Here is a 27323-nt window from a genome sequence, read left to right as displayed (position 1 = left end):
GGGGATAGGAAGAATCGGAGCCTGCCTGGTGTTTGCCCATGCCTGGAGCTCCTTTTTTCTGCCCCCCCTGCTCGTGTCTTGGCATCGGAGGGAGAATGGTTATCCTCTGGGCTGTGGTGCCGGGAGAGTGGTTCCACGCGTGGATTGTGCGGGGGTCAGTCGCTTGGCCCTCCGTGTCTGTGGTTCAGTCGGGTCCCGTCTCGGAGTGATGCTCTACTGATCCCGTGCTGAGTGCTGGATCCCTTCCTCGGTGGTGTTAGGTTGGTGGAGAGAATGTGATTATTGTCCACGGAGGGCACTCTGTGTGGTGTCAGATGGCTCCATGTGTGGATTGTGTGCGGGTCAGTCACTTGGCCCTCCGCGTCTGCTGTTCAGTCGGGTCCCGTCTAGGAGTGATGCTCCGCTAATCTGTGCCGAGTGCTGGATCCCGTCCTGGGTGGTGTTAGCTTGATGGCGAGAATGTGATTTTTGTCCATCTTGTGTATCACTGGGATCGTCTTCCTCTGAGTCTCCGCAAAGCAATCGCCTAAGAGTCAGGCGTGTTGTCATCTAGTCTTGTCCCATGACCCCGTGGGGAGGATGACTGTCCTTGTGTCCAGTCTCTAATCCCCTCCACTTGCCTCGCTAGTGTCCCTTTCTTGAGCATTGGTGTATAAATGCCTGACATTAATTATAGCCGTAATTACTGTGACTGTCATTGCAGGTTATGGTGTGACAAGTCGTTTTTATTTTCCCTTTGGCTGCGATAACCACAAGCAGTTTACACATTCGTTCCCTGGAGAAGAGCAGCTCAAAACTACGGTCCCACTTCCCCCATGACTGTGATTGCAGATAGTGGGTGCATCTTTGTAGGAGCCCCACAGAAGAAGGGATGTTAGTGTCACATGATGCTGATTTTCTTTACTTAGTTGAGGGAATTTCTGAATTCTCTGTGGGTAATACTGCTTTTTCTGTTCTCACTAATATTTCATGAGGCAGTACTTGAGTTGTGTGTGCTCACTCAACTTCTCATCTGGCCGTTGTTTAGGTCACTGTAGTCTCATAGAGGTCTGTATTTCGTGGGTTAGAATTCCATTTCTGTGAGGTGTGAGGTTTCGCTTTTGATTTCCCAAAACTGGGAAATCATCCCACATCCTGCTCCCTGCTAGCTTGGTCCCTGGGGGGAATAGGGCAGTGCTCAGTGGTGCCAGGGATCAACCAGGAGTTCCCGAGTGCAAATCCTGTACTCCAGCCCTTTGAATTTTCTCCCCCAGACACTCTCTTAGTATTGGGACACTAGCGGAGGACACCAGTGACAGGTGTCGACTCAGTGCAGAGGCTGAGGGTATCAAGCTACCCAGATCTTGCTATGCGTGTGTGTGTGTGTGTGTGTGTGTGTGTGTGTGTGTGTGTGTGTGTGTGAGTATGTTGGGGGTGGGTGGGTACTTGGGCTACTTGATAGTGTTAAGGGTCTCCAAGACCACATCCGATGATGCTCAGGAGACAGTGAGGTGCCAGGAATCAAGCCTGGGTTGGGCATGTGCCCCGGCATGTGCCCTAACTGCTATCCTATTTCTTAGCCCTGCTGTTACTGTTCCTACCCTCAGTTTGTTCACCCAGAGCTCACAGGGGCCCTCTGAAGTTAACTTCAGTGTCCTGTTGATATGTCCCCATTGTTCGTTGAGTACCTCCTCGCTTTCCGGCTCCAGGAGCAGAGCCATTCTCACCGTATATGTCCCTAACTCTGAAATCAATCCTATCTACAAAGAGCATGAGTTTCAGTAGAAAAAAGATAAGGAGAGGGGCTGGAGAGATACAGCGCAGTGACTAGGGCATTTTTCTTGCACGTAGCGGACCTGAGTGCAGAGCCAGGAGTATTCCCTGAGCACTGCTAGCACCCCAAGACAGGAAAAGAAAATGATATTTGGAAACCGAGAGCTGGGTAGTTGTTTTGCTCACCACTCTTGGATTCTTGGGCACTGCCAATTGTCAGGATTAGAAATACACACACACACACACACACACACACACACACACACACACACACACACACACACCTGTCTGTCTGTCTGTCTATCTAATAGACCTCCCTGTCTTAAAAATCATGATTTCACTCTGGATTTATTTTCTCCTTTCCCTTATCTCTCTCTCTCTGATGTGTTTTGTGGTGGCAGGGACTTGAACCCGGGGCCTCGCATACGCAAGACAAATGCTCTACCACTGAGCCACATTCCTGGTCCTGTGACTTTATTAACGACAGGTATATCCTCAGTAGATAGATTTGCTCCGCCCTCTTAACCTTCTGGGTTCCTCACCAACCTGGGCTCCCACGTTGCTTTCTGGCCGCTTCACCAACACTGTCCTTACCAATGGAGGCTCCAGAGTCCTGTGCTGGGTCACTGAACTCCCCCTCCTCCCCGCCCTGGGGCTCTGTGGGTCCCTTGGCTGCTCTCCCTGGCCCACGCCTCCTCTTACAGTCACCATCTTGTACAACCCCACCCAGTGGCTTTCGGACCAAATTGTTCAGGAAGGAAAGGGCAGGGAGGAGGGAGAGGAAGAGCACAGTGTCTTTCCTGATAGGGTTTTAATTCCTCCCAGGTCACGGGGCAATGACCGGCTGAATATTTGAAGCAAGGAAGATTTTCAAGGTTGTTTTGATTTTCCGTGTTTAACAGTGACAGCATGGCTTTGCCCCATTTAAAGTAAACATTTGCTTTAAATACTTGTCTTGGCACAGAGATGCAGTTGGGCATGTTGTGTGGTTTCCTAAACAAACAAACAAAACTCTTCAGTTCTGTTCAGTCTGGGGAACCTGTTTCACAGGAGACTGAGTCTCTCGGGCCCGCATCTGTGGCACCAGTCTTAGGAAGAAAGCTTTTACAGGTGTCCTGAAGGCAGGTGTTAACGGTTCGAACAGCTCTTGTTGCCTCTACTACAGAGCCCTCCCTGGATATCATTTCATTCTAGAATTTTCTCTATGGTGCATGGCTCATTGGAAATTGTTTTGTTTTCCTTTATTCACTCTACTTCTTAATTGGACCATATTGTACCCTCACCACCATTTTCTCGCATATGAATAGTTCTTTAACATAAAAGCATTTCAACACTGTTCCCCTGGGCCAGAGCTATAGTACAATGGGTAGGGCATTTACCTTGCACATGGCCGACCTGGGTTTGATCCCCAGCATGCATCCCATTTGGTCCCCCGAGCACCACCAGGAGTAATTCTTGAGCACAGAGCCAGGAGTAACCCTGAGCATCCTGGGTGTGACGCAAAAATCCAAAAAGAAAGAAACAAACAAAACACCTTTCCACTAGTTCCGTGTCCTCCTGGGGTGTGTCAGACTTCTCCGTGAATCAGGGTTCTGATGTTTGCCCCCTACCACCCACCTCTAATGTAGCAGCCCAGGTCTGATATCCCCTGCACTTCCTGTACGTGAATACCAATCTCTTCCTCCACCCCTCTTAACTTAAGACTTCAGTACAGCTTTGTGCTTTATGCACGGCCCCAGTCTGGTTGTCTATCAGATTTCGCACATTCATGATGATGTATGGGGACCTTATTGCATCTTGTTCATGTCTAGAGCATTCCGAAGTAAGTGGCAGGGTTTCCCAGAATTTACAATATGAATGAAATGAAACTGAATGCACAAGGCAATTTGTCTTCTCTCCATGCCTGGAAATGTTTGGAGTATTGCTCAGTCAACCAGCTTCCCAGAGTGTCGAGAAGGAGGCTGACAAACATGGTTCTGAGCAGCCAGACGAGACAATTCATGACCGGGGTCAGAGTGGCCTGACTCCGGCTGTGGTTTGAGGATAGAGAGGTGACAGCAGCCCTCCTGCCCCTTCCCAGTTCATTGCAGGAGAAGAGACTCAGCTGGTTCACTCCATGACTCAGATGGATGTTTGGTGATGCAGTACATAACCAGCTTCTCCTCTGGTTGAAGTCATGCTGGAATCATGAAGCCCAAAGGCAGATAAAGTCCACTGAGAGTAAGGGTGCAATAAGGAAAGAGAAATCTATTCTTCCCATTGAAAGTTACCCAGACCTCTTCCACTTTCTGGGTGTTGAAATGGTACGTGGTTTCCCTGCTATTTGAAAATGGAGGCGGATGATAGAGTTTCTGTTGGAAAGGGATTGCATTGTTTTCAAGACAGAGGGTAGGGCATTTGCCTTGCATGTGGTCGACCCGGGTTGGATTCCTCCGTCCCTCTCGGAGAGCCCGGCAAGCTACCAAGAGTATCCCGCCCACACGGCAGAGCCTGGCAAGCTACCTGTGGTGTATTTGATATGCCAAAAACAGTAAGAACGAGTCTCACAATCGAGACATTACTGGTGCCCGCTCGAGCAAATTGATGAACAATGGGATGACAGTGCTATAATTATTAGAAAAAGTTATCTGAAATTTTTATCTTTGGGGGAAGTCCATACCCTCTAGTGTTCAGGGCTTACTCCTCACTCTGTACTCAGGGATCACTTCTGGTATAGTTCAGGTACCATATGGAGTACTGGATCAAATCTAGGTCAAAGGCAAGCGCTGTACCCACTGTGCTATCTTTCTGGCCCTCTTTTGATTCTTTCTGTTTGTTTGTTTGAATTTGTATGTTTGAGGGCCACAGCTGGCAGTGCTCAGGGATTACTTCTGGCTCTCCGCTAGGAATTATGCCTGATGGGCTCAGGGAACCATATGGGATGCCAGAGATTGAACCCACCTTGGCCAAGGGCAAGGCAAGTGCCTACCTGCTATACTATCACTCCAGCCCCTCTTGTTGATTCCTATTGGGATTTTTTTTTTTAAAGGTGCAGGTCCACTTCAATAAGGTTTGCTTGGCGTTTCTTCAGAGAGAAGGGCACGAGTCAGGAATTGCTCTGGTCCTAGGAAACTGAAATGAGAAATATCAAAGGGGGCGATTTCCTGACAGAGAAGCAGGGAGACCGGTGGGAGCCCACAGCAAGGAAAACCTCCACACTGGGAGCATGAGGAAAAAATCTTGGCTGTGACCTGAGCGACTCAGCTTAGAACTCCAGGAATAGAAGTTCTGCTCAGAGGGTGGGGGTGACTGTTCCCGGGAGAAGCGAGAGCACCTGTGGAGGCCCTGAGGAATAGGAGGACGTCAGGTGTCTCGGGCCAGGGCCACTGAAAGGAAGAGATTCCAAACCAAACCAAGTTGATTTGGAGCCAGATAGTGGGGAGCTCCCTAAATCACTTTAGAGGTCTCAGAATCCGGATTTCATTCTGTGGGTCAGTGGGAAGCCCTGTAAGAGTCTTCCAAGGGATAATTGTTTCCACACGTTTCCGGACTAACTGTCCTGCCTTTGTCCGTGAATTGATGGACTCAAAAGTCTTCCCGCTGTGATGAATCTGTTCTACCAGCTTGACGGAGCCCTTCCAGTGAGGGAGCTGCCATCTTGGCCACCTGTGTGAGGGGGAGAGGCCAGCCTCCAAGCGTGACACGCGTTGCTGGCCTTCCTGAGGAAAGAGATGAAGTGCTTCGGCGGATGCACCAGCCTGATTTGACAGTGTAGCCCACACACTGTCATAAAACATGTGGGAGGGAAGCGCAAACATTTTACTCAAGTTATAATTTAGAGCTCCTCAGATGTCTTTTCCTATCACAAGTGTCAATGGAGAGTTCTCGTTTTAGTGCCTGTGTCTATTATTAGATATCCTGCTTTCACTTCTAAACATGACAGAGGAACCCAGCTAGTTAGGTGATGATGGATTTAGTTTCCTTTCAAAGTAGTTTACCATTTCTTCCTTTTAAAAAAACAGCCCAGATGTTGATTTAATCCTCCTTGTCCGGTAATTTGCCTACTGAGATGGTCCATTAGGGACAGTGGTAAAAGAGAAGGCGTTGCCGGGTCCTGTAAACCTGGAACGTCTGTATGTCTTAGGATATGCTGAAGAATGTGATAGTTCTCCATCTTAGAATAAGTTTGTTTCTTAGAATAAGAAAATAACTGTTTTTGGTTTGGATAAAGATTGGCACAAGGACAGGATCTTACATTATTATAAAGATTATTGACAGAATATTTTTTTTCCCACATTATTTGCAGATGTCACCAAAGAAAAAGTTGTAGATAGGGAAAATATTTATGCTAGTCTAATGTTCTAGTTGCAAAGCTTGGTGTAGCATATTCCAACTACATTAGAACTAAATGAGACTGACTCTCAATTTGAGACGCTATTGCTCTCAGTAGGAGTCTTGAGTCATCAGCTGATGGAGGATTTCCTCCAAGGCCCAGGTAAGAGAGGGGCTTCCTTTGGACCATACAGTACCCCCCTTGCCTACAAAGAACACCTGGTTATGCACTTTGCAGGAACGTAGCTGACTGTGTGACGGTACTGAAGTTAACTGTTGTCTCCTATGATCTTTTCCAAACATTCCCCAGTGACACACATTTAGTCATGGCAGCCACAATTTACTGACTCCAAAATGTGTTGGAGTTGGTTACACACACTAGTTACAGCTATTTAGGCACACCTTTTCAGCAGCCTTCTAAGATATAATACAAGTTATTCAAACCCTGAGGGCAGATACATCCAGAATTTTTCTGATTTTACAAAGGCCATAAAATGTATATATTTAGAAAAGCTTTGACATGCTTTGCTAAACATCCTATTTTATCGCACCCAGTGGGGTCTGAGATTAGTGCCTGTTACCGATTATACTATAAAGCTGAGAAAGGGTTAGCATTAAATGGGTTAAAGTATAAGAGCCTTGCAAACATTTATATTAGATTTTGCTGCCAAGTAAACGATGAAGAGGCTTTGTTTTGAGGTTTTGGATTTGGGGTTTTTGGGGGGTGGGGCAGGGATTGTGCATAAGAGGTTGTAGACTTATTCAGAGGGTCCGTATTGTAGTTCTAAGAGAATAAGTAACTTACCCTGCAGTCAGCTAGGAAATAGTAAAGCCAAGCTCAAATCCAGTCTCCCTTGACTCCAGTCTTTTTGCATCCTTCGTTGCTGTCTACCCTTTAGGAACAGTTACCTGGTATTTACAGTTAGCTAGGATTGAGTTCCCACTCCACTCCTTGTCTCACACCAGGGCCTGCCATCTTCTTGGCACCTTTGTGCTTCTGCTGTTGGGAGCTGCTGTTGCTCTGAAATCCTTTGCTGGAAGTGTCTGGGCACCTAAGTTGGCTCCCAGAGGCCATAATAAGACAACATTATCTTACTTACCCAAATTGCCCCCTAGTGATTTCAGAACTTGTCTCCAATGCTCCAGATGACAGCAGGCCACATCTCTCTTGATGTCCATAGATGCGGGCAGATGTTAGAGATGCTCGCACCATATAATCCGTCTCAGCCGTCTAGCCCAGTTGCTCTGAGCCCTTTCTAAAAGTTGATTCCCAGAAAGAATGTGGTCACTGGGTCTTCTGCTCTAGGCAGGTGTCTTATGCCGTATTCGTGCCTTGCAGAAACCCACATAGAACAACCCGGATGCCTGCCCTTGACCCCTGCAGAGTTGCTCCTTGCGTGCCTAGTGAGGAGCATGGCTTTCAAAAGACAACATGCAGAGAAAAAAGCCATGTGGAGCTAAGGAAGAGAAGATGGATCAAAGAGCCCACTTCTCTCAAGATCCCCCGTGCTCACTGCCTGTTACGAAATGCGATCTAATCAAAGCCAGGCCTGAGAACAGGAAGTCCGCTTTGACTTCTGGCGTTGAGGGCAGGATATGACCGTGTCCTGCCTTCCCAGGGTGACTTGCTGTACTTCCCTCGAGAGATTGGCATTTCAGATCTATTTGATCTTTGTGAATAAGCTGCTGCTTACAAGGGGGAGGACCAGGGCAGCTGCCAGGGGAAGTGTCCTTCTGAGACCATTGGTACACCACCAAATATACTTTCATATGAAGGTTAGGTTTGTTTTTGTTTGGTAGGTTTTTTTTGTTAAGTCTTTTGTTTTGATTTGAACATGCACCCAGTGGTTCTCAGGGCTTACTCCTGGCTCAGGGATCACTCCTGGTGGTGCTCATGAGATAATGTACAATGCCAGGAATTCAAACCAGAATCTGCCACTTACAAAGCAAGTGCCTTAACCCTTGTACTATCTCGTTGTCCTGATATAAAGGTATTTTATTCCTCATGGACCTTGAAAGAAAATTTGAAAAGTTTGCCAAAAATATATGTGTATGTTTGACATCGCAGGTGTAGTCAGTCTAATTATTTCTCATTGCTCAAATACAAATTAATATCTGACATTTAAAAAGGTGACAAGGAAAATTCTCTGCTTCCGTATTTGACAATCACTTCCCTGGTTTCTAAAGTTCAAGTCCTGATTCTTCAGCCTGTTAGTTGTGTGACCAATGTAATTCTCAGTTTCCTTTCTAATAAGATGGGAATAAAATAGTAAGCCCCAGTTTCATTAGTAAATTAATAAGACAATGCCTGTAAAAAATTCCCGGGCCAGAGTGGTAGCACAGTGGGTAGGGCTTTTTTGCCTTGCACAACCAGGGTTTGATACCTGGCATCCCATATGGTCCCCAAGCACTACCAGGAATAATTCCTAAGTGCAGGGCCAGGACTAATCCCTGAGCATCATTGGGTGTGACCTACAAAGCCAAAAAAAAAAACAAAACAAAAATTCCCAGAAAAGTGGTTGTTGTTATTATTACTGCTTCTTTTATGTTTGTTGCTGTTGTTCTTACAGTGCCCGGGACCAAATCCAGATTCACACACAGCCAGGCAGATGTTCAACCACAGAGCAAAATTCCTGACTGTTAGGCTTTAAGAAAAGACCTACAAAGCCTTAGAGGAATTACTTAGGTATTGCTTTTCAGGATTTACTGTCATCCTGAAAGAAATGGCAGGACAGACATGATAAATTGCTTTCTGTTCCTATTTGGGGATCTTGTCATATTTGTTCCATAGAATGACAGTTCCTCTTACAACCTCTGAGAAGATGGATAGTTCAATAGTGAGCTGTGATTTCAGAATGTCAGATGTATTGGGTTGGGGCTGGAGTGATAGTACCATGGGGAGGGCATTTGCCTTGCACTTGGCCAACCTGGGTTTGATCTCTGGCATCCCATAGGGTCCCCAAGCACTGCCAGGAGTAATTCCTGAGTGTAGAGCCAGGTGTGACCCAAAATGCCAAAAATAAAATAAAATAGGATGTATTGGGTTATTGGGTGACAATACAATTATAGGTATTACATTAAAAAAAGTTCCTCTTTTTTAAGAAACTATTTAACACAGTGCCATCCCTCCATTCCTCCTGATTATTAATTTGCTTTTCCTTTGTGGAAGGCAGGGGGTTGGCATAGTCTCAGATGATGCCTTCCTGGGATAAACCCTTTTTTCCCCTGGAGCTCATCTTCATTTCCATTCTGAGGAAATGACCCAATATCAGTAACTCACCCAACACTTACCTTGAAGGCTTACCTTGAAGTAAAAACACTCAAAGGCTTCTCAGATTTGTTGTGCCAGGCAGGGGGAGTTCTTATTTCCGAGTTTGACTGATTGTCTTAACTATCATCATCTTCTCCCACCCTGGTGCCTTCGAAGGGGGGCACGAAGGGCCAGGGATTGGCGCTGGATGCGTGTGTGACTCACCACGGGGCCCACACGAGCCCGTCAGGCCCGGCAGGAGAAGTTGAAGCCTTACGCCTGAGCACACTTCTCTCTGGTGACCCGGCCGTCCCTTCCCTTGGCTGCCACCCCACCCCACTGCCATGCCACCCCGGGAAGAAAGGAGGCCTTTGAAGGAGCCCGTGCCCAGGCATGCCATCCAGTGGGCGTTCTTGTGCGCTTGGCTTTGGGTTTTCACTCCGGGTGGGCAGCGCCTTTTTCTTTTCTTTTGAGACACGGAGAAAGAAAGGATCTTTGATTCGAGACTCCGAAGCCAGTGTCTCTGGGATAGAAGAAGCATCCCAGACCACTCAGCCTGACCAACGTACTCTCGTAACCTTGGGAATCCACGCTCTGGCCTTTCTAGGAGTCCACCCGGTGCCAGCAGGAAGATGCTCTGGGCTCTCTCTTGGGCTCAGTGCCAGCCGCCCCGAGAGTGCCAGCCTTGCCCTAGTCCCCCTGGGGTGCGGGGAATGGCAGATCTTCTCGCCCTCCCACTGGCAGTCTCTCCTGCCCATCAGATGCCGAAGGGAAATCCGGCTAGCTTGGAAAATCCGGAAGTGTATCCTGGGCATAGCTTTCCTTTTTCTGGCACAGAAAGGGATCTGGACTATTTGTAACAAATAAACAGGAACTCTAGGCCCACGTTTTCTCGTTCTGCCATTTTACACGCCAGGGGAAATTCTCTGTTCCTGCCTCTGCTTTGTAGTGTCACAGCCTGGGACCGAGCGTCCCTGTGACAGACGTGGGACTTACAAGACACAGGAACACGGCGTTGCTTGTCTGAGACCTTGGGGGAGTGTCTCTGCTCCCCAGGGTGGGTGCCGCAGCCCATGAACTGCTAAGATTTGCTCTTTGCTTGGTCCGTGGAATGGAAAGCAAGCAGGCTTATTTGCTTTTCTTTTTTTTTTTTTTTTTTTTATTGTTCCTTTCTGATTTAATTTCTTTTTTTTTTTTTTAATTTTTTTTTATAGTTTATTTTTAATTAGTGAGTCAACGTGAGGGTACAGTTCCAGATTTATACATTTTTGTGCTCATGTTTCTCCCTTACAGAGTTTGATAACCCATCCCTTCACCAGTGCCCATTCTCCACCACCAGTAAACCCAACATCCCACCCCCCCTTCCCAGTCCCGTCTCCCCCCACCCCACCCTGCCACTATGGCAGGGAATTCCCTTTTGTTCTCTCTCTCTGGTTAGGTGTTGTGGTTTGCAATAAAGGTGTTGAGTGGCCATTGCGTTCAGTCTCTAGTCTATATTTGGCCCGCATCATCTTTCCCCCACATGACCAACAACCACATTTTACTTGCTGTTCCCTTCTCTGAGTTGCCCAGAGTGAGAGAACAGCCTCCAAGCCATGGTGACAACCTCCTGGTACTTATTTCTACTATTCTTGGGTGTTCGTCTTATAGTCTATTATTCTATATTCCACAGATGAGTGCAATCTTTCTATGTCTGTCTCTCTCTTTCTGACTCATTTCACTTAGCATGATACTTTCCATGTAGATCCACTTATATGCAAACGTCATGACCTCATTTTTTCTAACAGCTTTATTTGCTTTTCTTTAAGATAAGAAGCCCTGTAGCTCAGTTGACCCGTTGTTTATCGATTAGCTCTAATGGGCACCAGTAACGTCTCTATTGTGAGACTTGTTGTTACTATTTTTGGCATATCGAATTTTTCTAGACGGCTGGAGGGATAATTCAGGGAGTAAGGCACTTGTTCTGCCTTGCATATGGCTGGCCCCAGTTGAGTCCCAGTACCATACCATCAGGAGTGATCCCTGAGCACGGAGCCAGGAGTAATCCCTAAGCACCACCAAGGAGTTTCCCCTTCACCACCATCCCCCCGCCCCCCCCCAAAAAATATCAACAAAAACTCTTCTGGCTCGCTTAATATTTTGGAATGATCATGCAGCGGGTAGGGTGCACGCGGCCGATTCAGGCTCAATTCCTCCGCTCCTCTCGGAGAGCCTGGCAAGCTACTGAGAGTATCTCACCTGAACGGCAGAGCCTGGCAAGCTCCCTGTGGCGTATTTGATATACCAAAAACAGTAATTGTCAACAAGTCTCACAATGTAGATGTTACTGGTGCCTGCTTGAACAAATCAGTGTGCAACGGGATGACAGTGATCCTTATTGTAGAAGCAAATGAGCCATCAAGACGAAAGTGAAAGTGATGATCCGAAGCTGGGTGCCTGCCTTGCATGTGCAGGGAGGCTGGGGGTTCAAAGAATGATCCTTTAATAGCCACTGTCACTGTCATCCCGTTGCTCCTCGATTTGCTTGAGCGGGCACCAGTAACATCTCCATGTGAGACTATGATTCATAGTCCTCTCCATCACCTGCCTCCTCCTTGTTCCCGGTGCACATGTGTCGTGTGTGGGAGGTCATGCTTGGTTTATCTCTTCTACCGGTTTCCTAGAGCTGTTGGGACAGCTCCCCACAGGTAGAGTGATTTCAAACAACACAAAGTTGCGATCTTGCAGTTCCAAGGGCCAGAAGTTTGTGGTGTTGCAATTGTGGAGCGAATTGTGCCCCCTTGAAATTCATGTGTCCCCAGCGTGATGGTATGTGAAGGTGGTATTTGATGGTATTTGAAGCTCTTTGATTGACGTTAGATGAGGTTAGCAAGAGGATCTCTCATAAGAAGAGAGAGCGTGAGAGCGAGTGCTCTTGGGGCATACTCCTGGCCCTGTGCCTACGTGTCATTCCTAGCAGTGCCTGGTGACCTATAGGGGGTGCCAGGGATCTCGGCCCACTGGCCACGTGCAGAGGAAGCTCCCTACCCGCTGTTGTATCTCTCCAGCCCCGAGTCCATTGAATTTGCTTCTGGCAATTCTAGTTGATTGTGGTTGTGTTTTCCTGCTTAAAATCGGGATTGACAGGGCTGCATTCTTTAGGGAGGCTTTAGAAGAGAGTCCATTTCCGAATGTTCCATGTCTGGAGGCTGCCTGCATGCCTCAGCTCACAGCCTCTTTCTCTGCCCTTGCCAGGCGTGACCCCGGAGGCCCCCACATTTCTCCACATGTGGCCCCGAAAACCCTAGGAACCCCGGGTAGCCCTGGCCCTGTACTTTCTCGCTGAATCCAGAGATTTATGTCTTTGGGGATGGGGATGGGGGGGGTATACAGGGGGGAAGTCAAAACAGCAATTCTCAGGGCTGGAGTGATAGCACAGCGGGTAGGGCGTTTGCCTTGCACGCGGCCAACCCGGGTTCGATTCCCAGCATCTCATATGGTTCCCCCGAGCACCGCCAGGAGTAATTCCTGAGTACGTGAACCCTGTGCAACGCCAGTTGTGACCTCAAAAGCAAAACAACAACAACAAAAACCAACCAAACAACAACAAAAAAACCAACAGCGATTCTCAGCTCAGGAATCACTCTTGGTGGTGCTCAAGGGACTGTATAGGGTGCCAGGGAACAAAACACGGTTGGTTACATGCAAGACAGGTGCCTGGCCCACTGTGGTATGGCTCTGCCCTTCCCCCCCACCCACCCACCCACACACACACACACACACACTTTTTAAAAAAAATTTCTTTGTCTCTGTTTCTCAGATGTATTTGAACACTGATTCTTTTGGACAGTTTGCAGCAGGGAGTACTCCATTACAGAGCTCGAGGACGTAATCTTAGCAACAGGCTCTGCGTTCCAATCCTCCTGTCTGGCAAAGCCCGCTAGCTATGGAAGACCTTTAAAATTAGTATGCAAAGTAAACAAACAACAAGAAGAAAAGGCTTCTAGCCTTTACTCAGAATTCTGGTCACGGTTTGTTGTGTTGGTTGAGCTTCCCTGTGGCTGTCAGGTACCTGCCTTTGGCCAAGGCCAGACCAGGTTCGCCGGACAGCTCCACGTTCCTTTGGGTCCCAGAGATGGAGACTGAAATCCTTGAGAGGACTGTTCGGTGCGAGTGTCTGGGTGTTTGGTTCTGGTGAGAAGCCAGGCAGCAGATTTCAACATTATTGAAAAAGAGACGCTACTCTTAGCCTTCATCCACTCATGTCAGTCCTTCTCCGGGTGAATCAACATAGAAAGGTTTGAGGGGGTTTTTTTGGTGGTTTTTTTTTTTTTTTTTTTTTTTTTTTGCTTTTTGGGTCACACCCAGCGGATGCACAGGGGTTACTCCTGGTACTCAGGAATTACTCCTAGCGGTGCTCAAGGGACCGTATGGGATGCTGGGAATTGAACCCGGGTTGGTTGCATGCAGGGCAAACAACTACCCGCTGTGCTATCGCTCCAGCCCCAACATAGAAAGTTGGTTTTTTTTGTTTTGTTTTGTTTTTTGTTTTTGCTTTTTGGGTCACACCTGGCGATGCACAGGGGTTACTCCTGCCTCTGCACTCAGGAACCACTCCTGACGGTGTTCAGGGGACCATATGGGATGCTGGGAATTGAACCCGGGTCGGCCACTTGCAAGACAAACGCCCTACCCGCTGTGCTATAGCTCCAGCCCCCCAACATAGAAAGTCTTTATGGGGCAAGTGGAATTGAATTGATGGGGGTCCTGGAGACATGCTGGGTACAGTTCATGTGAACCCCAGAGACCAGCGTCCCTTATCTGGGGAGTCAAACAGGGTATGTCCTCAGGGCCAGGGAACTTCGAAGCACTTGAAGAGCCACAGGTAGGGGCCATATTAACTTCCCAGACCACTGGTAAGACCCAAGCAATGGTGTGTGTCCACTAGTGAAGGTGTGTGAGAGAATTGGTGGGAAAATATTGTTAGCCATCCTAATTGAGAGGCCTGTTGGCTGAGAACTGGGTCCAGCTATGGAAGATCCTGGGTGTGGAGCAGGTCTCATGGTTTGACAGTGTGAGTGGCTCTTAGTGGTGCTCACAGAATTCCTGGGCGTGGTTTGGACCAAGCTGTGGGTGCAGGATGGACGGAGATCACAGGATGCAGAGAAACCGACCAAGCTGACCTTTCCTGATACCAGGCGAACTCATGGCCAGAAGTCCAGAGATGGGGCACACTTGATCTGGAGAATCGTGACAATTTATGCCAAAGTTCTGGTGTGTGGCACCTTACAGCCACCTTGGAAAGCCACGACAGCACCAGAGCAGCTAAGCCAGCCTTTCTTTCCTGATAATCAAGCGACCCCTAGCGCCTGTGACTGGTAGAACATGCTCCCAGGATGGGATCTGTGCTGCTGAAATATCCTTGAGCAAGCCGTGTCTTTCATGTTACGTGATCACCCGCTGCCCTTTTAAAATTTCCTTCTCAGCCCACATCCCATGTCATTCAGCCATAATCAACAGTGGGTTTGGATTCCGATCATTGTCACCAGCTAATGGAATCCAGACGGTAGCTATGTGGTCTACGGGTCACACAGTGGAGGGGGGTGAGGTGAGGGTGGGGCACGCCATCCCCCACAGCTGCACCCCAGAGTGCTTGTGAGGATCAGAGGGCACGAGTCCTGTCAGTGAGATGCCATCTCAAAGTGCCCAGTGTTACCGCAGAGTCACTGAGCATGCGGGTCTCCCCACCAAGATCATTTATCTCCTGGGCTTTGGTGAAGACATTTAAACCCTCTCCACAGGATTCTGTGTGGGGAATTCAGCCCCAGACCCACACATTGAAGACTGTCGTTGCTGTGTGCATATTTCAGAGTGTACTCACTAATTCAGCGCAACAACCATGAACTTTTTTACCAGTTACCATAGTTGGTGCTGAGCTGCAGGGGTGACCAGACTGAGGTAGTCTTGATTAAATGGAGTTGACATCCATGTGAAATAGAGGGATTCGTGCATGGTAGGAACGGGGGACTTGACAGCTTCACTGAGAAGGGAACCTTAAGTAAATGTTGACCAGTGAACATGGGCAAAAGGCTTTTACAGAAGTGTAGTCAAAGGACTCTGAGGTGGGGGCCTTTACTGTTGTGTGGAAAGGGTCTATAGGACGTTCAAGCGGGAGAAGAGGCTTTAGATTCTTAAGAAGTCAGTTGGAAAAGTAATTAATACAAAGTAATTAATAGTAAAATTAATACAAAGCGATGATTTGTAAATCATGTAATTTATTTGTAAGCGATGTTGTAAAACATTTTACAAATGTTTAATGCCAGCTTCCCATAAAGTTGCTGACTTTCATTCCATTTTTGAGATTTCAAGTACATAGTAGCTAGATTCATTGAATGTACTCTTCGAAATACTAACTTTATAAATATTAACTCAGCCTTTATACTACTTGTGATGTTGCTGTAATTTTACCTATTCAACATAAACTAAAATAGAAAACCAGAAAATAATTTGCCCAGGGAAGTTGACTGCCAAATAGTGGGCTCAACCCCAAACAAGCTGGTTCTAGAGCGTCAGGTTCATCATTCTACTATATTGTTTCCCAAGGCATTTTTTAAAAAATCAGTCCACATCAACAGGCCTATACTAAGTATTTGGGAGTGCAAATGCCTGAGATTGCTTTAAGATATTTCAATGTAGAAGGAAAGAAAAATGGATAGTTGAAGCAGCTGTGGAGGGATCTTGACAAATATATAGTTAATAGGTCTATATGCATCTTCATTAGCAATCTGTACTATCAATAATTAACTAACCCATTTCCAGTGAACAAGAGGACTAAAGTAAATTATGTCTAGTCAGTGTCAGACTACTTTCCTTTTAATGATCTAGGTAATTTTTTTTGTTTGTTTTTGGGTCGCACCCAGCGATGCGCAGAGGTTACTCCTGATTCATGCACTCAGGAATTATTCCTGGTGGTGCTCAGGGGACCATATGGGATGCTGGGAATTGAACCCGGGTAGGCCGCGTGCAAGGCAAACGCCCTACCCACTGTGCTATCACTCCAGCCCCAATCTGGGTAATTTTCACCAAGGTTCTTAGGAAATAGTTTTGCAAACAGAGCATCTTTTGTGTGTTCCAAATGACTTCAGTCATTGGGCTCAATGGCTATATAGGATCTTTTGGGTTATCAGTAAGAACTGATCTTCTTGCCAAATGTATTTAACAGGAGAGCAAAGTGTTTGAGTTGGAAGGGAGCTATCGCCAAGATAGGCTCTTCCAAAATTCTTGCCTTATTGCTAAGGAAGTTGAATCTTGGAGAACTTCACTGAGCAGCCCGAGATTATGGTGGGAGCTGTAAATGGTGCTCTGTAATCACCACAGAGCTAGTTAAGAGAAAAAACAGGAATTCAGACCTGAGTTTTCTCTCGGGGGTTTTCCAACTCCTGCTCCATCAGGCAGCTGGGGAGTAAGAGTTGTCTTTAGCTGAGAACCGAAAGGAGTCACATGGGTCTCTGACTTCCTCTGGCCGCTTTCAAGCTTCTGAACTTGAATGGCCCCATTTATTTTGCGTGTTTTCTTCACAGTCCTTGTTCACAGACCCTAACAGTGTGTTCCACAGAGGATATAGCTGGAAAATAAATCATGACATGGCAACAAAGGGCTTCTCAGGGTTGTGTTTGGGGCTGTGTGGCAAGCAACAACAACAAATATATATTAAAAGTAAAGCCCACTCTTTTCATGGACCAGGAGTCAGGGCCAGTAGGTTTCCCCGGCAGAAGGGATGCAGATGGTTTTCATGAAAGCTCCTGGAGTCACCACATGGTGTGTTCCTGGTGTCCAGAACTTTTCCCAGAAAACACCTAGGAGATATTTCCTAATGTCGTCCTACACCACTCACTTTGTGAGTATTCGCTTCTTAAGCATCTTGGGCCGCAAACCCAGAAGGCATTCAGGACTCCAGCAGGTAAGGTACCGAGGGAAGCTGGACCATGAGGACCAGAGGCACCGAGAGGGCTCGTTCTCATTGGGAGTTTGACCGCATCTGCTGTCCAGGACAAGAGTCCGGGCAGGGCAGCCCACAGTGCTGGCGCTGACTGGCGAGGAGATGGTCAGGCCGAGCACTCAGCTCTCTGCACGGCCCACCCTCTGGGCCTCCAAGGTGCCACGGCACCATCACCCCGGACAGTTCTGTGCTTGGAGATAGAATACGTGTCCCCACAACCGCCAGAACCTGCGACCGTCTGTCTGTCTGTCTGTCTTTGTGTCTGTCTTCTGTGTGACATGCCTGAGAGGCCTCTTGGAGTTGATATTTCAGTCCCAGTTTCCCTGAGGTCTTTGTTGGACTGGTTGGTGACATCATTGTAACGTGCTCAGACTCCTGAGAAAAATGGCTTACATCCTTCTGGTACCAGGTGCTCTGCCAGAGATTCCTTTGTTTATTTTTCTTTAAAGGATTTTTTTTTTTTTTGCCAATTTTCTCTCTCTTTTTTTTTTTTTTCTCTTCTTTCTGAACACAGCCACGCGCAGACGAGCTTAGAAAGGGTGTTCTCTTCCTGTTGTTTCAGGGAAAATAGAGAAAGTCAAACCTCCTCCATCCCCCACACCTGAAGTTCCCAGCTTGCAGCCTGACTTAGGGCCCGAAGAGGCTGCCGGATGCCAGCGGCCCAAGAATCTGATGCAGACCCTCATGGAAGACTATGAGACACACAAATCTAAAAGGCGCGAGAGAATGGATGATAGTAGTGTAAGTTTCTCCTCCTTTCCTCTTTCCCCTCTAAAGCGAGCGCCCAGGACTCCAGATGTGTCTGCCTGTGGTTGTGTGGCCAGCATGGGGAGGTGTTCCCGAACCCAGGTTGCAAATGTGTGTCTCGGGCCTATGTGCAGTTGGGTGTGGGTGTCGGCCTTGTGTCTCAAAAACATGCATCAGGCCAGAGCGGATTGTGTGGCTTCCCAATGCAAAGACACTGTTTGTTCTACACCGAGGGGAAGAGGGACAGGCACACACTGTGAAATCCTCTCTTCCCCCCCCCCCAACTGCTCTGCAGAGATTCTGTTTTTTCTTGTGAGTGATGAAGATGCAGGCTGAGTCTCCTGGGCAGTCGTCATCAATATTGCGTGGTTCTCAAAAGACTTAAGAGCGTTGGGAGCCGTTGCCAGGCCTGTGTAGAAATGGCAGTCGAGGAACGCACGGCTTCCCTGCTCCCCTCCACTCGGGGAATTTTGCACGTGACCTTCGTGTGTGACCCAGAAGGGAGGCCCTCCCTCTGCCCTGTGTTACCAGCAAGAGACTTCCAGGCCGCTAGGCCGCTGGGGGCTGGAGTGATAGCACAGCAGGTAGGGCGTTTGCCTTGCACCCGGCCGACCCGGGTTCGAATCCCAGCATCCCATATGGTCCCCTGAGCACCGCCAGGGGTAATTCCTGAGTGCATGAGCCAGGAATGACCCCTGTGCATTGCTGGGTGTGACCCAAAAAGCAAAAAAACAACAACAACAAAAAAACAAAAATAAAGAGACTTCCAGGCCGCGGTGCAGTCCCCAGCCTCCCAAGGGAGACAGCTGGCCTTAGTCTCTTAGCATGCATTGAGGTGACCCACCCTCCTCCCCCAGGTCTTCTGAGGTGACCACTAGCTCGAGTCGGATGTGGGTACTCCCCAGTTTATTGCCAAGGGGGCAGTTCTGGTTTGTGTCCACTGCATTGGCCTCCCCTGCCCCTCTCAAATGTGTCCCAGTGTGGACGGTCAATTATTTAGTCACCTGAAGCGAAAAATTCCATATAGTTTTCCAGTCATTTTTCATATCCCCTGCGCACTCCCCCCCCCTTCCCCCATGACTCCGTTAAAGGATTCTGGAAGTGACACCAGATCTTGAACGTGGCTTTTCTAAATATCTAGTGGAAACATTCCCTTGGCATCTGCCAGGCTCTCCCCTTGGGTTGCCCCTGGCACTGCGAGACATACTGACTCCCTCCCGGGGGCGGGGCGTGCGGGGTGCATTTCTGGGCTTCTCCCCCAAATCAGGGCACGGGGATAGATCAGCCAGCTACTGCTGACACTTCCGATGCAGGATGTGAGGACATTCCGAGTGGACAAATGTCCTCTGAGGCCAGAGGACATCTTCTGATCATGAAAGTCACTTGACCAGCCCTTCCTGACGGTCCCACCTCACACAGGGAACTTGCCTCCAGGTACTGACCGGTGCCTGTGATCCTGGGGAGTGTACAGCTTGTTTCTCGTCTCCTGTGGTGTCACACAGCAACAGCTCCCGTGAAAGCTGAACAGACCCCTGGGGTTCTAGCAACTGGAAACACTCCGTAACCCCCCAGCACAGCCCCCCTCTTGAGGGTATTTTCTTAACGGGCTATTCATAACTCGTGAGCGGCTCTGTGGAGCTCCGATGCAAATACTGGAAGAAAAAGTCCATTCAGAAGTGCAGCGTTCCCCTCCGAGCCAGTTTATCGGTCGAGGCTAGAAGCCTCTTTCATGTCAGCAACAACACCCAGGAGGCCTCTGAGCAAATACAGCCAGCCTTGATTTTCCCCCTGCACATAGTGGGTCCGTGGAAAATCAGCGTTTTTATCAGTTGATTGACCTTCTCTTATGAAATGAAATGTCGACCTCATCTCCCCTTTTTTTCCTCAAGGAAATCAACATTTCAGAAAAAAGCATTCAGGCTGTTGGTTTTCCTAGATTTTGGATTCAGGGGTTTTGCATCGCTCGTGCTATTTCCAGAGAATCAAGTCTGTTGTCGAGAAAATTCTTAGGAATTGCATAAGAGCTCTAGAGGTCCACGCTGGGAAAAGACAGAACATACCTCTTCTAGAATAAATAAATCTACCCTCTGAGCCACTGGTTGACTTTTCTCTTGTCCCTTTTGATTTGGGGACTCGTTTTCTATTGTATTTGCTTCCCAACCTGGAGAAGTTCAAGTTGGAGGAATGAACAGGCCTTCACTTCTTTGCCCCAGATTCATCTTTCATTGTTTCATTGTCTCTCTGGCCAAAAAAAAAAAAAAATCATCCCAGGGAGCAGATGTTGCTTGAAACTCGAGTTCTCTCACTGACTTCCCCGGCCCCCAGAAGCTGGACTTCTGTCTGGCTTCCTTTTCGCCCCTTGTTCTCAGGGAAGAATGTGGCTCCTGAGACAGCCTCCTGTGGCCCCTGGGGGCCAGTGTCACCTTAGCCTTTGCAGCTGCCCATACTCCTTCCCCAGAGTCACTTGGTGGCCCACACCCATCAGTCAGGACCAACTCTGTGTTTGCCCGCAGGAGTAACCAGCTCTTTCTGAACTGAACCGGAATTCTACCAGCCTGCTTCCCAAGGACAAGGCGGTCTTAAAAGCGGGTCATTGGGTACAGTGGCATGTTAGATGCAGTGATAAGAATAAGCGTGACCTGCCGAACAGCAAAAAAAAGTCACAGGAAACTGCCGTTTCCGAGTAACCTGCCCTCCTACCAAAAATAATGAATCCTTCCCTCAAACCAGCTCCCCGTCCCCAGAGCTGCGGTGGTCTCGCCATCGAGGCCCCCACTGGGTAAAAGTCCTGTTCCTGTCAGTCCTCGAAGTCATGGAATAATCCTCCCTGCTGGGGTTGTGGGGGGCCCTGGGGAGATCTATAGTGTGACCCTGGGCTGTCCCCTCCTCCCCCGAAAGCCTGGAATCTTGGAGTAGCTACCCAGAGACTCTCTGTGTTACTGATCCGAAGGGCTCTCTGCCTCCTTCGGCAGGAAAAAGTTACCCCCAGTGGCCTCCCTAGCCGCAGTGCTCTCTCCTCTCCTGGGCTAGCTTCTGGGTTGCCCTGTGGCCTGGATGCCCATGAGTTTTGCCAGCATCTCACTGGCCCAGGAGGGTTGCTCCTCCCGCCCATCTGTCTGCTAGCCCACAGGGGGGCCTGGGCAAGGGTCCGAGATGGCACGGGGGGCACTGAGCCACAGCCTCATCAAGCTCCTTGACCTGGGCTTCCGTGCACGCTCTGCCTCCCCAACACAGCAGCCCCGCCCTGCCTATCCCATGGGTTCCATTCCCTGGGTAAGTTCTCTGGCCCGGAAATGACCCTTGGGCTGAGCTGCCCCCCCCTCTGCCCGGGTGCTGCAGCACACCCAGAGGAGGGATCCTCTAGTTCCCCAAAGGGCTTGAGGCGCCCTGCCTGGGGCGGATATTTCAGGCTGTCGGGATGGGGGTGGGGAGGGGGCTTCTAGCCACTTGTTTCCCTCCACCCGACCAGAGCCTCCAAAGGAGATGGGTTCCTGAGTTAACCATGCCCTGGAACCCGTTGGATTTGCTTCTCTCTGATGGAACGTTCCAAATCCAAGTCTTGGCACTTAGGCATCCAGCCCAGGGCACGAGATCTGGTCTGAGAGACATTTTCCTGAGCGCTCTCTCTGCCTCTCTGTCTCTGCCTCTCTGTCTCTCTCTGCCTCTCTGCCTCTCTGTCTCTCCCTCCCTCCCTCCCTCTCTCTCTCTCTCTCTCTCTCTCTCTCCCCCCCCTCCTTTCTCGCTCTCTCCCTCCCTCTCTTCCCCTCCTCTCTTGTCTCTCTCTCTTTCCCTCTCCTCTCCAGCATCTGAGCAGCCTTCCAGAGCTCCTGCCTGTGTAGGACTGGGACAGTCTCATCTGTTCTCTTGGTTGAGGCCGATCTGCCCCCCCCCCCCCAACCCCACCTCCCTTGCGACTGTCTTCAGCACTCACAGCCTGCACTTCCTCTGGGCCAGAGCACCCTTTGGGCGTCAGGGCTGGTTCCCCACTGGGGCTGCTGCCTCCCGTGGTGTTTCTGCCAGAATCTCAGCCCCCACGTGCTTCGCGGCTCTTCCTGGGTCCTCTTGGCAAACTATACCAGGGAAGCTACGGAGGGGAAGCTCCCCTTCTGGGCGTCATCCTGCCCCTTGTAGAACTGCGATTGATACGTGCGACACAGAAGAAACCGTCAGGGGTCACAGACGGACCTCTGATCCCACCTGACCCGTTCATGGTTACCAGCTCCCCCCAACTCATGCATGTCCCCTGTGTTCTGAGCACTGTCGACATGGGTCCTGGCTGCAGGCCTGAGGCACTGCCTACCCGGGACTTTCTCTCTCAGGTCCCCGAAGCCAGGCCTTTGCTTTCCCAAGATTTCCTTGCAGAGATTCATTTTTTTCCCCCTCTGTCTTCATACTTTATTATTTTTAAGTGTACCATCTCCTTTGATTTATTTATTTGTTTATTTATTTATTTAATTTTTGAAATTTTACTGAATCACTGTGAGATAGTTACAAGCTTTCATGTTTGGGTGACAATCTCACAGTGATCAAACACCCATCCCTCCACCAGTGCACATTCCCTACCACCGATATCCCGGGTATAACCCCCCCCCACCCTCCCCATGCCTCCGTGGCAGGCAGTATTCCCCAGACGCTCTCTCTACTTTGGGGCATTATGGCTTTCTTTCAGAGATCTTGAGGCTCCTGCAAGAACTAAAAAGGTCACTTAACAGTCATTTATTTATTTATTTTGGGAGAAGACTTTAAAGGAAAGTGGAAGGAAGGTAGGAAAGCTGCCCAGATTCTGGAGGGGGTCTCCTAGGGAGGATTCCCAGAGGGCATCATCCATAGTTTCTACACAATCATCCCTACTTGGGAACTCCACTTGCCCAGACCACCCCAAACAGCAATGAAGGAGGCTGGGGTTTAGGGGCGTGTGGGGAGAGGCTGTCTCTAGTCCATGTCTCTCCTTAGCTTCCCCCCAACTCCTCCTGGCATCCTGGTCGTTCAGACCAACCAACTTCCTGGCTCCTCTTGGCAAACTCTACCAGGCCCTGAGACTATTTGGAGTGGGGGCGGGGGTTCTCTTCCCTATAGGAAAACAGCCGCTGGCCAACCACAGATGTGATACATTCTAGCAACTGTGAAATAGTCCTCAAGGGCCTTGTGTGGGGAGCGATTGGCGGGTAGAAGCTGAGGGGGGGGGGGAGGAGGGGCAGGAGCCGATTGCCACCAGGAGAAAAGACTTGTGAAATCAAAGCCCAGAAAACGGAAGCTACAAATCTTGCCTTCACCCAGTGTGACTTATGTACTGTGTTGATGAGGCAAGACGAAGGCATTTCCTTCGTCCCCAAGATACGGACTTTCAGATACGCGCGTGCCAAAAAGGCAGCAAGCCTTGGGGTGCGTATGCTCTGGTGTCCGGGGGCCCCCTCCCATTTGCCCCTGTGCCTCCCGCAGGGGGGCGTGGTGGCAGGGAGGGTGTGGGGGAGAGTGTGGTGCGAGTGTGTCTCTGCTGTGTACTAACCCTGGTCTTTTCTCCCCTCTGCCAGTACACCTCTAAGTTACTGTCTTGCAAGGTGACTTCCGAGGTACTTTTCAACTTGTTTGTCTTGGTCTTCCTGCATGAGTGGCCCGCTGCATGCTGGCGCGCCTTGCCCCGAGGTTGCACGGGTGTCGGGGATGTCCTTCTGAGAAGAGCAGGGGAGAAGCTCCTCTTCGTTGTCTTCTTCCTGCCTTTTTCTGAACTGGGAGACGTGAATGTTGGTGGTGGCGGGTGGTGTCTGTGGGGTCACAGCTGAGCTTGGCTTGTGCCCGGTGGTGGGGTGACCAGCTCACGGAACTAGAAGCAAGAGGGTGCGAGGGATGGCAATGTGGAGATATATATATATATATATATATATATATATATATATATATATATATATATATTATTATTTTTTTTTTTTTCTGTTTCTAATGTCACTGGTAACAAATACACCCGGGGCTGGCTCGAACATGTAGGACTCAAGAGGACTGGGCTGTGGATTCTGACCGTCCCTGGTTTCCCTCGGTACTACCCGAGCAGGTCCTTCCATAGGTTTAGGCAAAGCTATTCTCGGCGGCAGCACCCAGACCTCCTCGGCCAGGGTCTTTTGTTTGGGGAGTATCTTTAAGCGTTGCATTCACCACAGTCTTCTCTCTCACCACTCCTGTTTATTAAAAAAAAAAAAAAGCATTTAAAAAGAATTTTTTTATTTCTCCCGGTATTTTTCTCTCTTGCTATGAGAAAGCACAGTACTTTTAATTTTTATTGTGATAGCATTTTTTTAAACATTTTTTGGTATTTCAAATATACAGAATTGTGGCGAGGATCGTTCATTCATCCGTTTGGGAGTTAATTGAGAGCCGATGTCACCTCTGTTACTTCCTAGGTTCAGATAACTCGGCCATCAACAAAATCCAAGTCCCTGGTACTGTGGACCTGGCCGGCATTCAAATGCCCCAGTCGTGTGACATCATACATACTGAGACCACCTCTCTTACTAGCCAGCCTTTGCGTGCACAACCTTTTACAGTATGTGCTTACTATTAAAAAAAACAAAACAAAACTGATACTGCAAATACAACTCAAGCCCTCTTACTCCTCTCCCAGTTCCCATATTTCTCTTTTCTGAGGCAACTATTCTTGAGTTTGGTATTCCTCATTTCCAAGCATGTTTCTGGACCACATGTATGTATATGTAAGTAATGTTTTGGCTTTGCATGTTTTTGAATGGTCTCACATAAAGTAGTGTCCTCTGCTCCAGGGGTGGGGAATGTGCTGCCCGCCGGGTCTGTGAGACCCCAGGATCATGTGATACGTGATGGAACAGGGGTGCGTCTCATTGCCCAGGGCCCATCTGCCCATATTACATGGCCCGTGAACCGTGTTATAAATATCCAAATCGCACTTTGCAGAAAAGAATTTTCCCCACCCCTGTTCTACCTTTGACTGTGTCTGGCTGCATTGCTTTTCAGTGTGTCTCTGACTGCTGTAAATAGTTAGGACTCTATTAGATATTATATTCTCTTTGACTGTTGTATAATACTCCTCCTGAATTGGTATCTCTGTATGCATTCAATCTTTTAATGATAGAAATTTGGTTATTTTTTTTTAAATGGAGGTACACGTCTAGCAGTGCTCAGGGGCTACTCCCAATTCAGGGGTGACTCTCAGTGGTGCCTGAAGGACCATGAGTGCTGGGAACCAAACCTGGGCTGCAAAGCATTTACTCCAGTGCTTGGTGCTCTTTGCTCCCCATTGGTTTCCAGTTCCCTCTTGGTCCCCACTACGAACATTGCCTCAATGAATGATCTTTCCCCTTCTGGACAAGAATTCCTGGATATGGAATTTTTACATCCCCTCCTTCACCACAGGTGCAAATTATTCTTCAAGTGGGTTGTACTAACAAACAGCCCAAAGTATGTTAAATCTCAAACCTTTTACAAAAAAAGAAAATTATAGTCAGTGATTAGATATGGGCTGCTGGTAGTTGGTAATTTTCTTCCATAAGGTCTAAAATGCATTTTGAGAATATCATTGTATGTCACTTTATCAGTGTCTAATTGTGGCTCTCATTTAATGGATGGCAATTTGAGAATTCCGCCCTAAGCCCATATCTCTTTTATGAGGACATAGTTAAGAATAATGGAAATCTGGTTAAAAGATTTTAAAACTGGGCCCAGTTTTATCCTCAAATGCAAAAGAGTTGGGGGCTAAAACACTCATGTAAATAGGGAATAGACAAGGAAATGGGGTGAAATATTAACATATTTTAATGTGTATAATTCGTTTCCCCTTCAAGTAAAATTGTCAGTTAATGGCTATTCAGATTTAAACTGTTCATTTGAGGGACTGGAGCAGTAGCACAGCGGGTAGGGCGTTTGCCTTGCACACGGCCGACCCGGGTTCGATTCCCAACATCCCATATGGTCCCCTGAGCACCGCCAGGAGTGATTCCTGAGTGTCGAGCCAGGAGTCAGCCCTGAGCATCGTTGGGTGTGACCCAAAACCCCCCCAAAATAATAATAATAATAATAATAATAATAATAATAAAATAAACTGTTCATTTGAATTCGTTAAGCAGCAGAGAGAAAATGATAAGGATGTTGAAAGAGAGTTGATGTCCCCCTACTGGTCATAAGTGAGAATTAATTTGTGAAAGGACTCCAGCGTGAAGCCTGGTCTGTGTGCAAGGGTGCTTTCGCTCTGTTTCTAAGGAGAGAGCATCCTGCTTCTCCTGACTCAGTCCTCCCAGCCACGCAGTAGCATCTAGGGCAGCCTAGAGCCAAAACTCTGCATCTAGAGTTCTGGAGCGCCACTTCATTTTCCCTCCTAAGCATCGGTGAGGTATGGACACCCCCCCCCCCCCCCCCCCGCTTTCCTGTCTGCCTCTGTGAAGTGGGAGTCATAACCGCACCAAGGGCTAATACAGGAAGCAGTTCACAGTATGTGTGATGGGCTTCCGGCTACCCTGTGTTATTTTTTTCTTTGGGTACCACCCTGTGAAGTGCTCGGGGCTTACTCCTGGCTCTGCTCAGGGAATCACTCCTGGCCAGGCTCTGCAGAACCCTGTGTGGCTCCGGAGATTGAGCTGCATGCAAGGCAAACATTCTCACCCCCTGTGCTCTCTCTCTCTCTCTGGCCCCAAAGCAAGTGCTGTTTTGGGCTCAGAAAATAAAGGAATATTTTTCACTTTATTCCTAAAATAGAGCTAATCTGCGGTAACAAAAGTTAACAGGGAGCTTTGGATTTTTAAGTGCACATGCGCACATACACACACACACACACACAATTTTAGGACAGATGGTCACTAAAGCATCTGCCACCTGCTCCAATGCCAGAACTAGAAATGGGGCTCTGAGTTGCCAGTTCCAGCCCAGCAGTTTTTCTCATACTCTGGGGCCATACTGGGACCCACAGGATCCTCTCTTTAGCTTTTCCAGGTGTGGGGGTCTGCTTCCTGCTACCGGTGTCTTGCTCTAGACCCTTTATGACTGGCAGATGTGTCTAAGAATAACTGCAGGGGCCACAACTACAGTACTGTGCAGGTAGGGTGCTTGCCTTGCACGCGGCTGACCCACATTTGATCCTCTGCATCCCATATGGTCCCCCCCAAGTACTACCGGCAGTAATTCCTGAGTGCAGAGCAAGGAGTAACCCCTGAGCATTGACAGATATGGCCCCCAAACAAAACAAAAGCGAAACAGTGACCATTCACTCCACAGACATGGCGTGCCAGGCCCTGCTGTGCCAGCAGGGAGGGCAGGGGAAGGCTCCCAGAC

The 27323-nt window shown here is 48.6% G+C and overlaps 1 protein-coding gene across 5 annotated transcripts in view; it reads left to right on the top strand.

Moving 5' to 3' along the window:
* The window catches only part of PALM2AKAP2 (PALM2 and AKAP2 fusion), a 525161-nt gene that overhangs the window by 492670 nt on the left and 5168 nt on the right, over positions 1–27323 (top strand). For 3 of the 5 annotated variants that reach the window (XM_055130274.1, XM_055130296.1, XM_055130305.1), the window contains 2 exons: positions 17854–18032; positions 23570–23608. The exons of 1 other annotated variant lie outside the window; for it this stretch is intronic. In XM_055130274.1, the coding sequence (XP_054986249.1) occupies positions 17854–18032; positions 23570–23608 (218 nt within the window). The remainder of the gene's footprint in view (positions 1–17853; positions 18033–23569; positions 23609–27323) is intronic. One more of the 5 variants, XM_055130281.1, reaches the window with a different exon arrangement.

The sequence above is a fragment of the Sorex araneus genome, chromosome 1 (assembly GCF_027595985.1).
Source record: "Sorex araneus isolate mSorAra2 chromosome 1, mSorAra2.pri, whole genome shotgun sequence".
In the NCBI taxonomy this organism is placed as follows: domain Eukaryota; kingdom Metazoa; phylum Chordata; class Mammalia; order Eulipotyphla; family Soricidae; genus Sorex; species Sorex araneus.
Note: the sequence above shows the minus strand (reverse complement) of the source record. Positions and strands in the feature narration are given on the sequence as shown.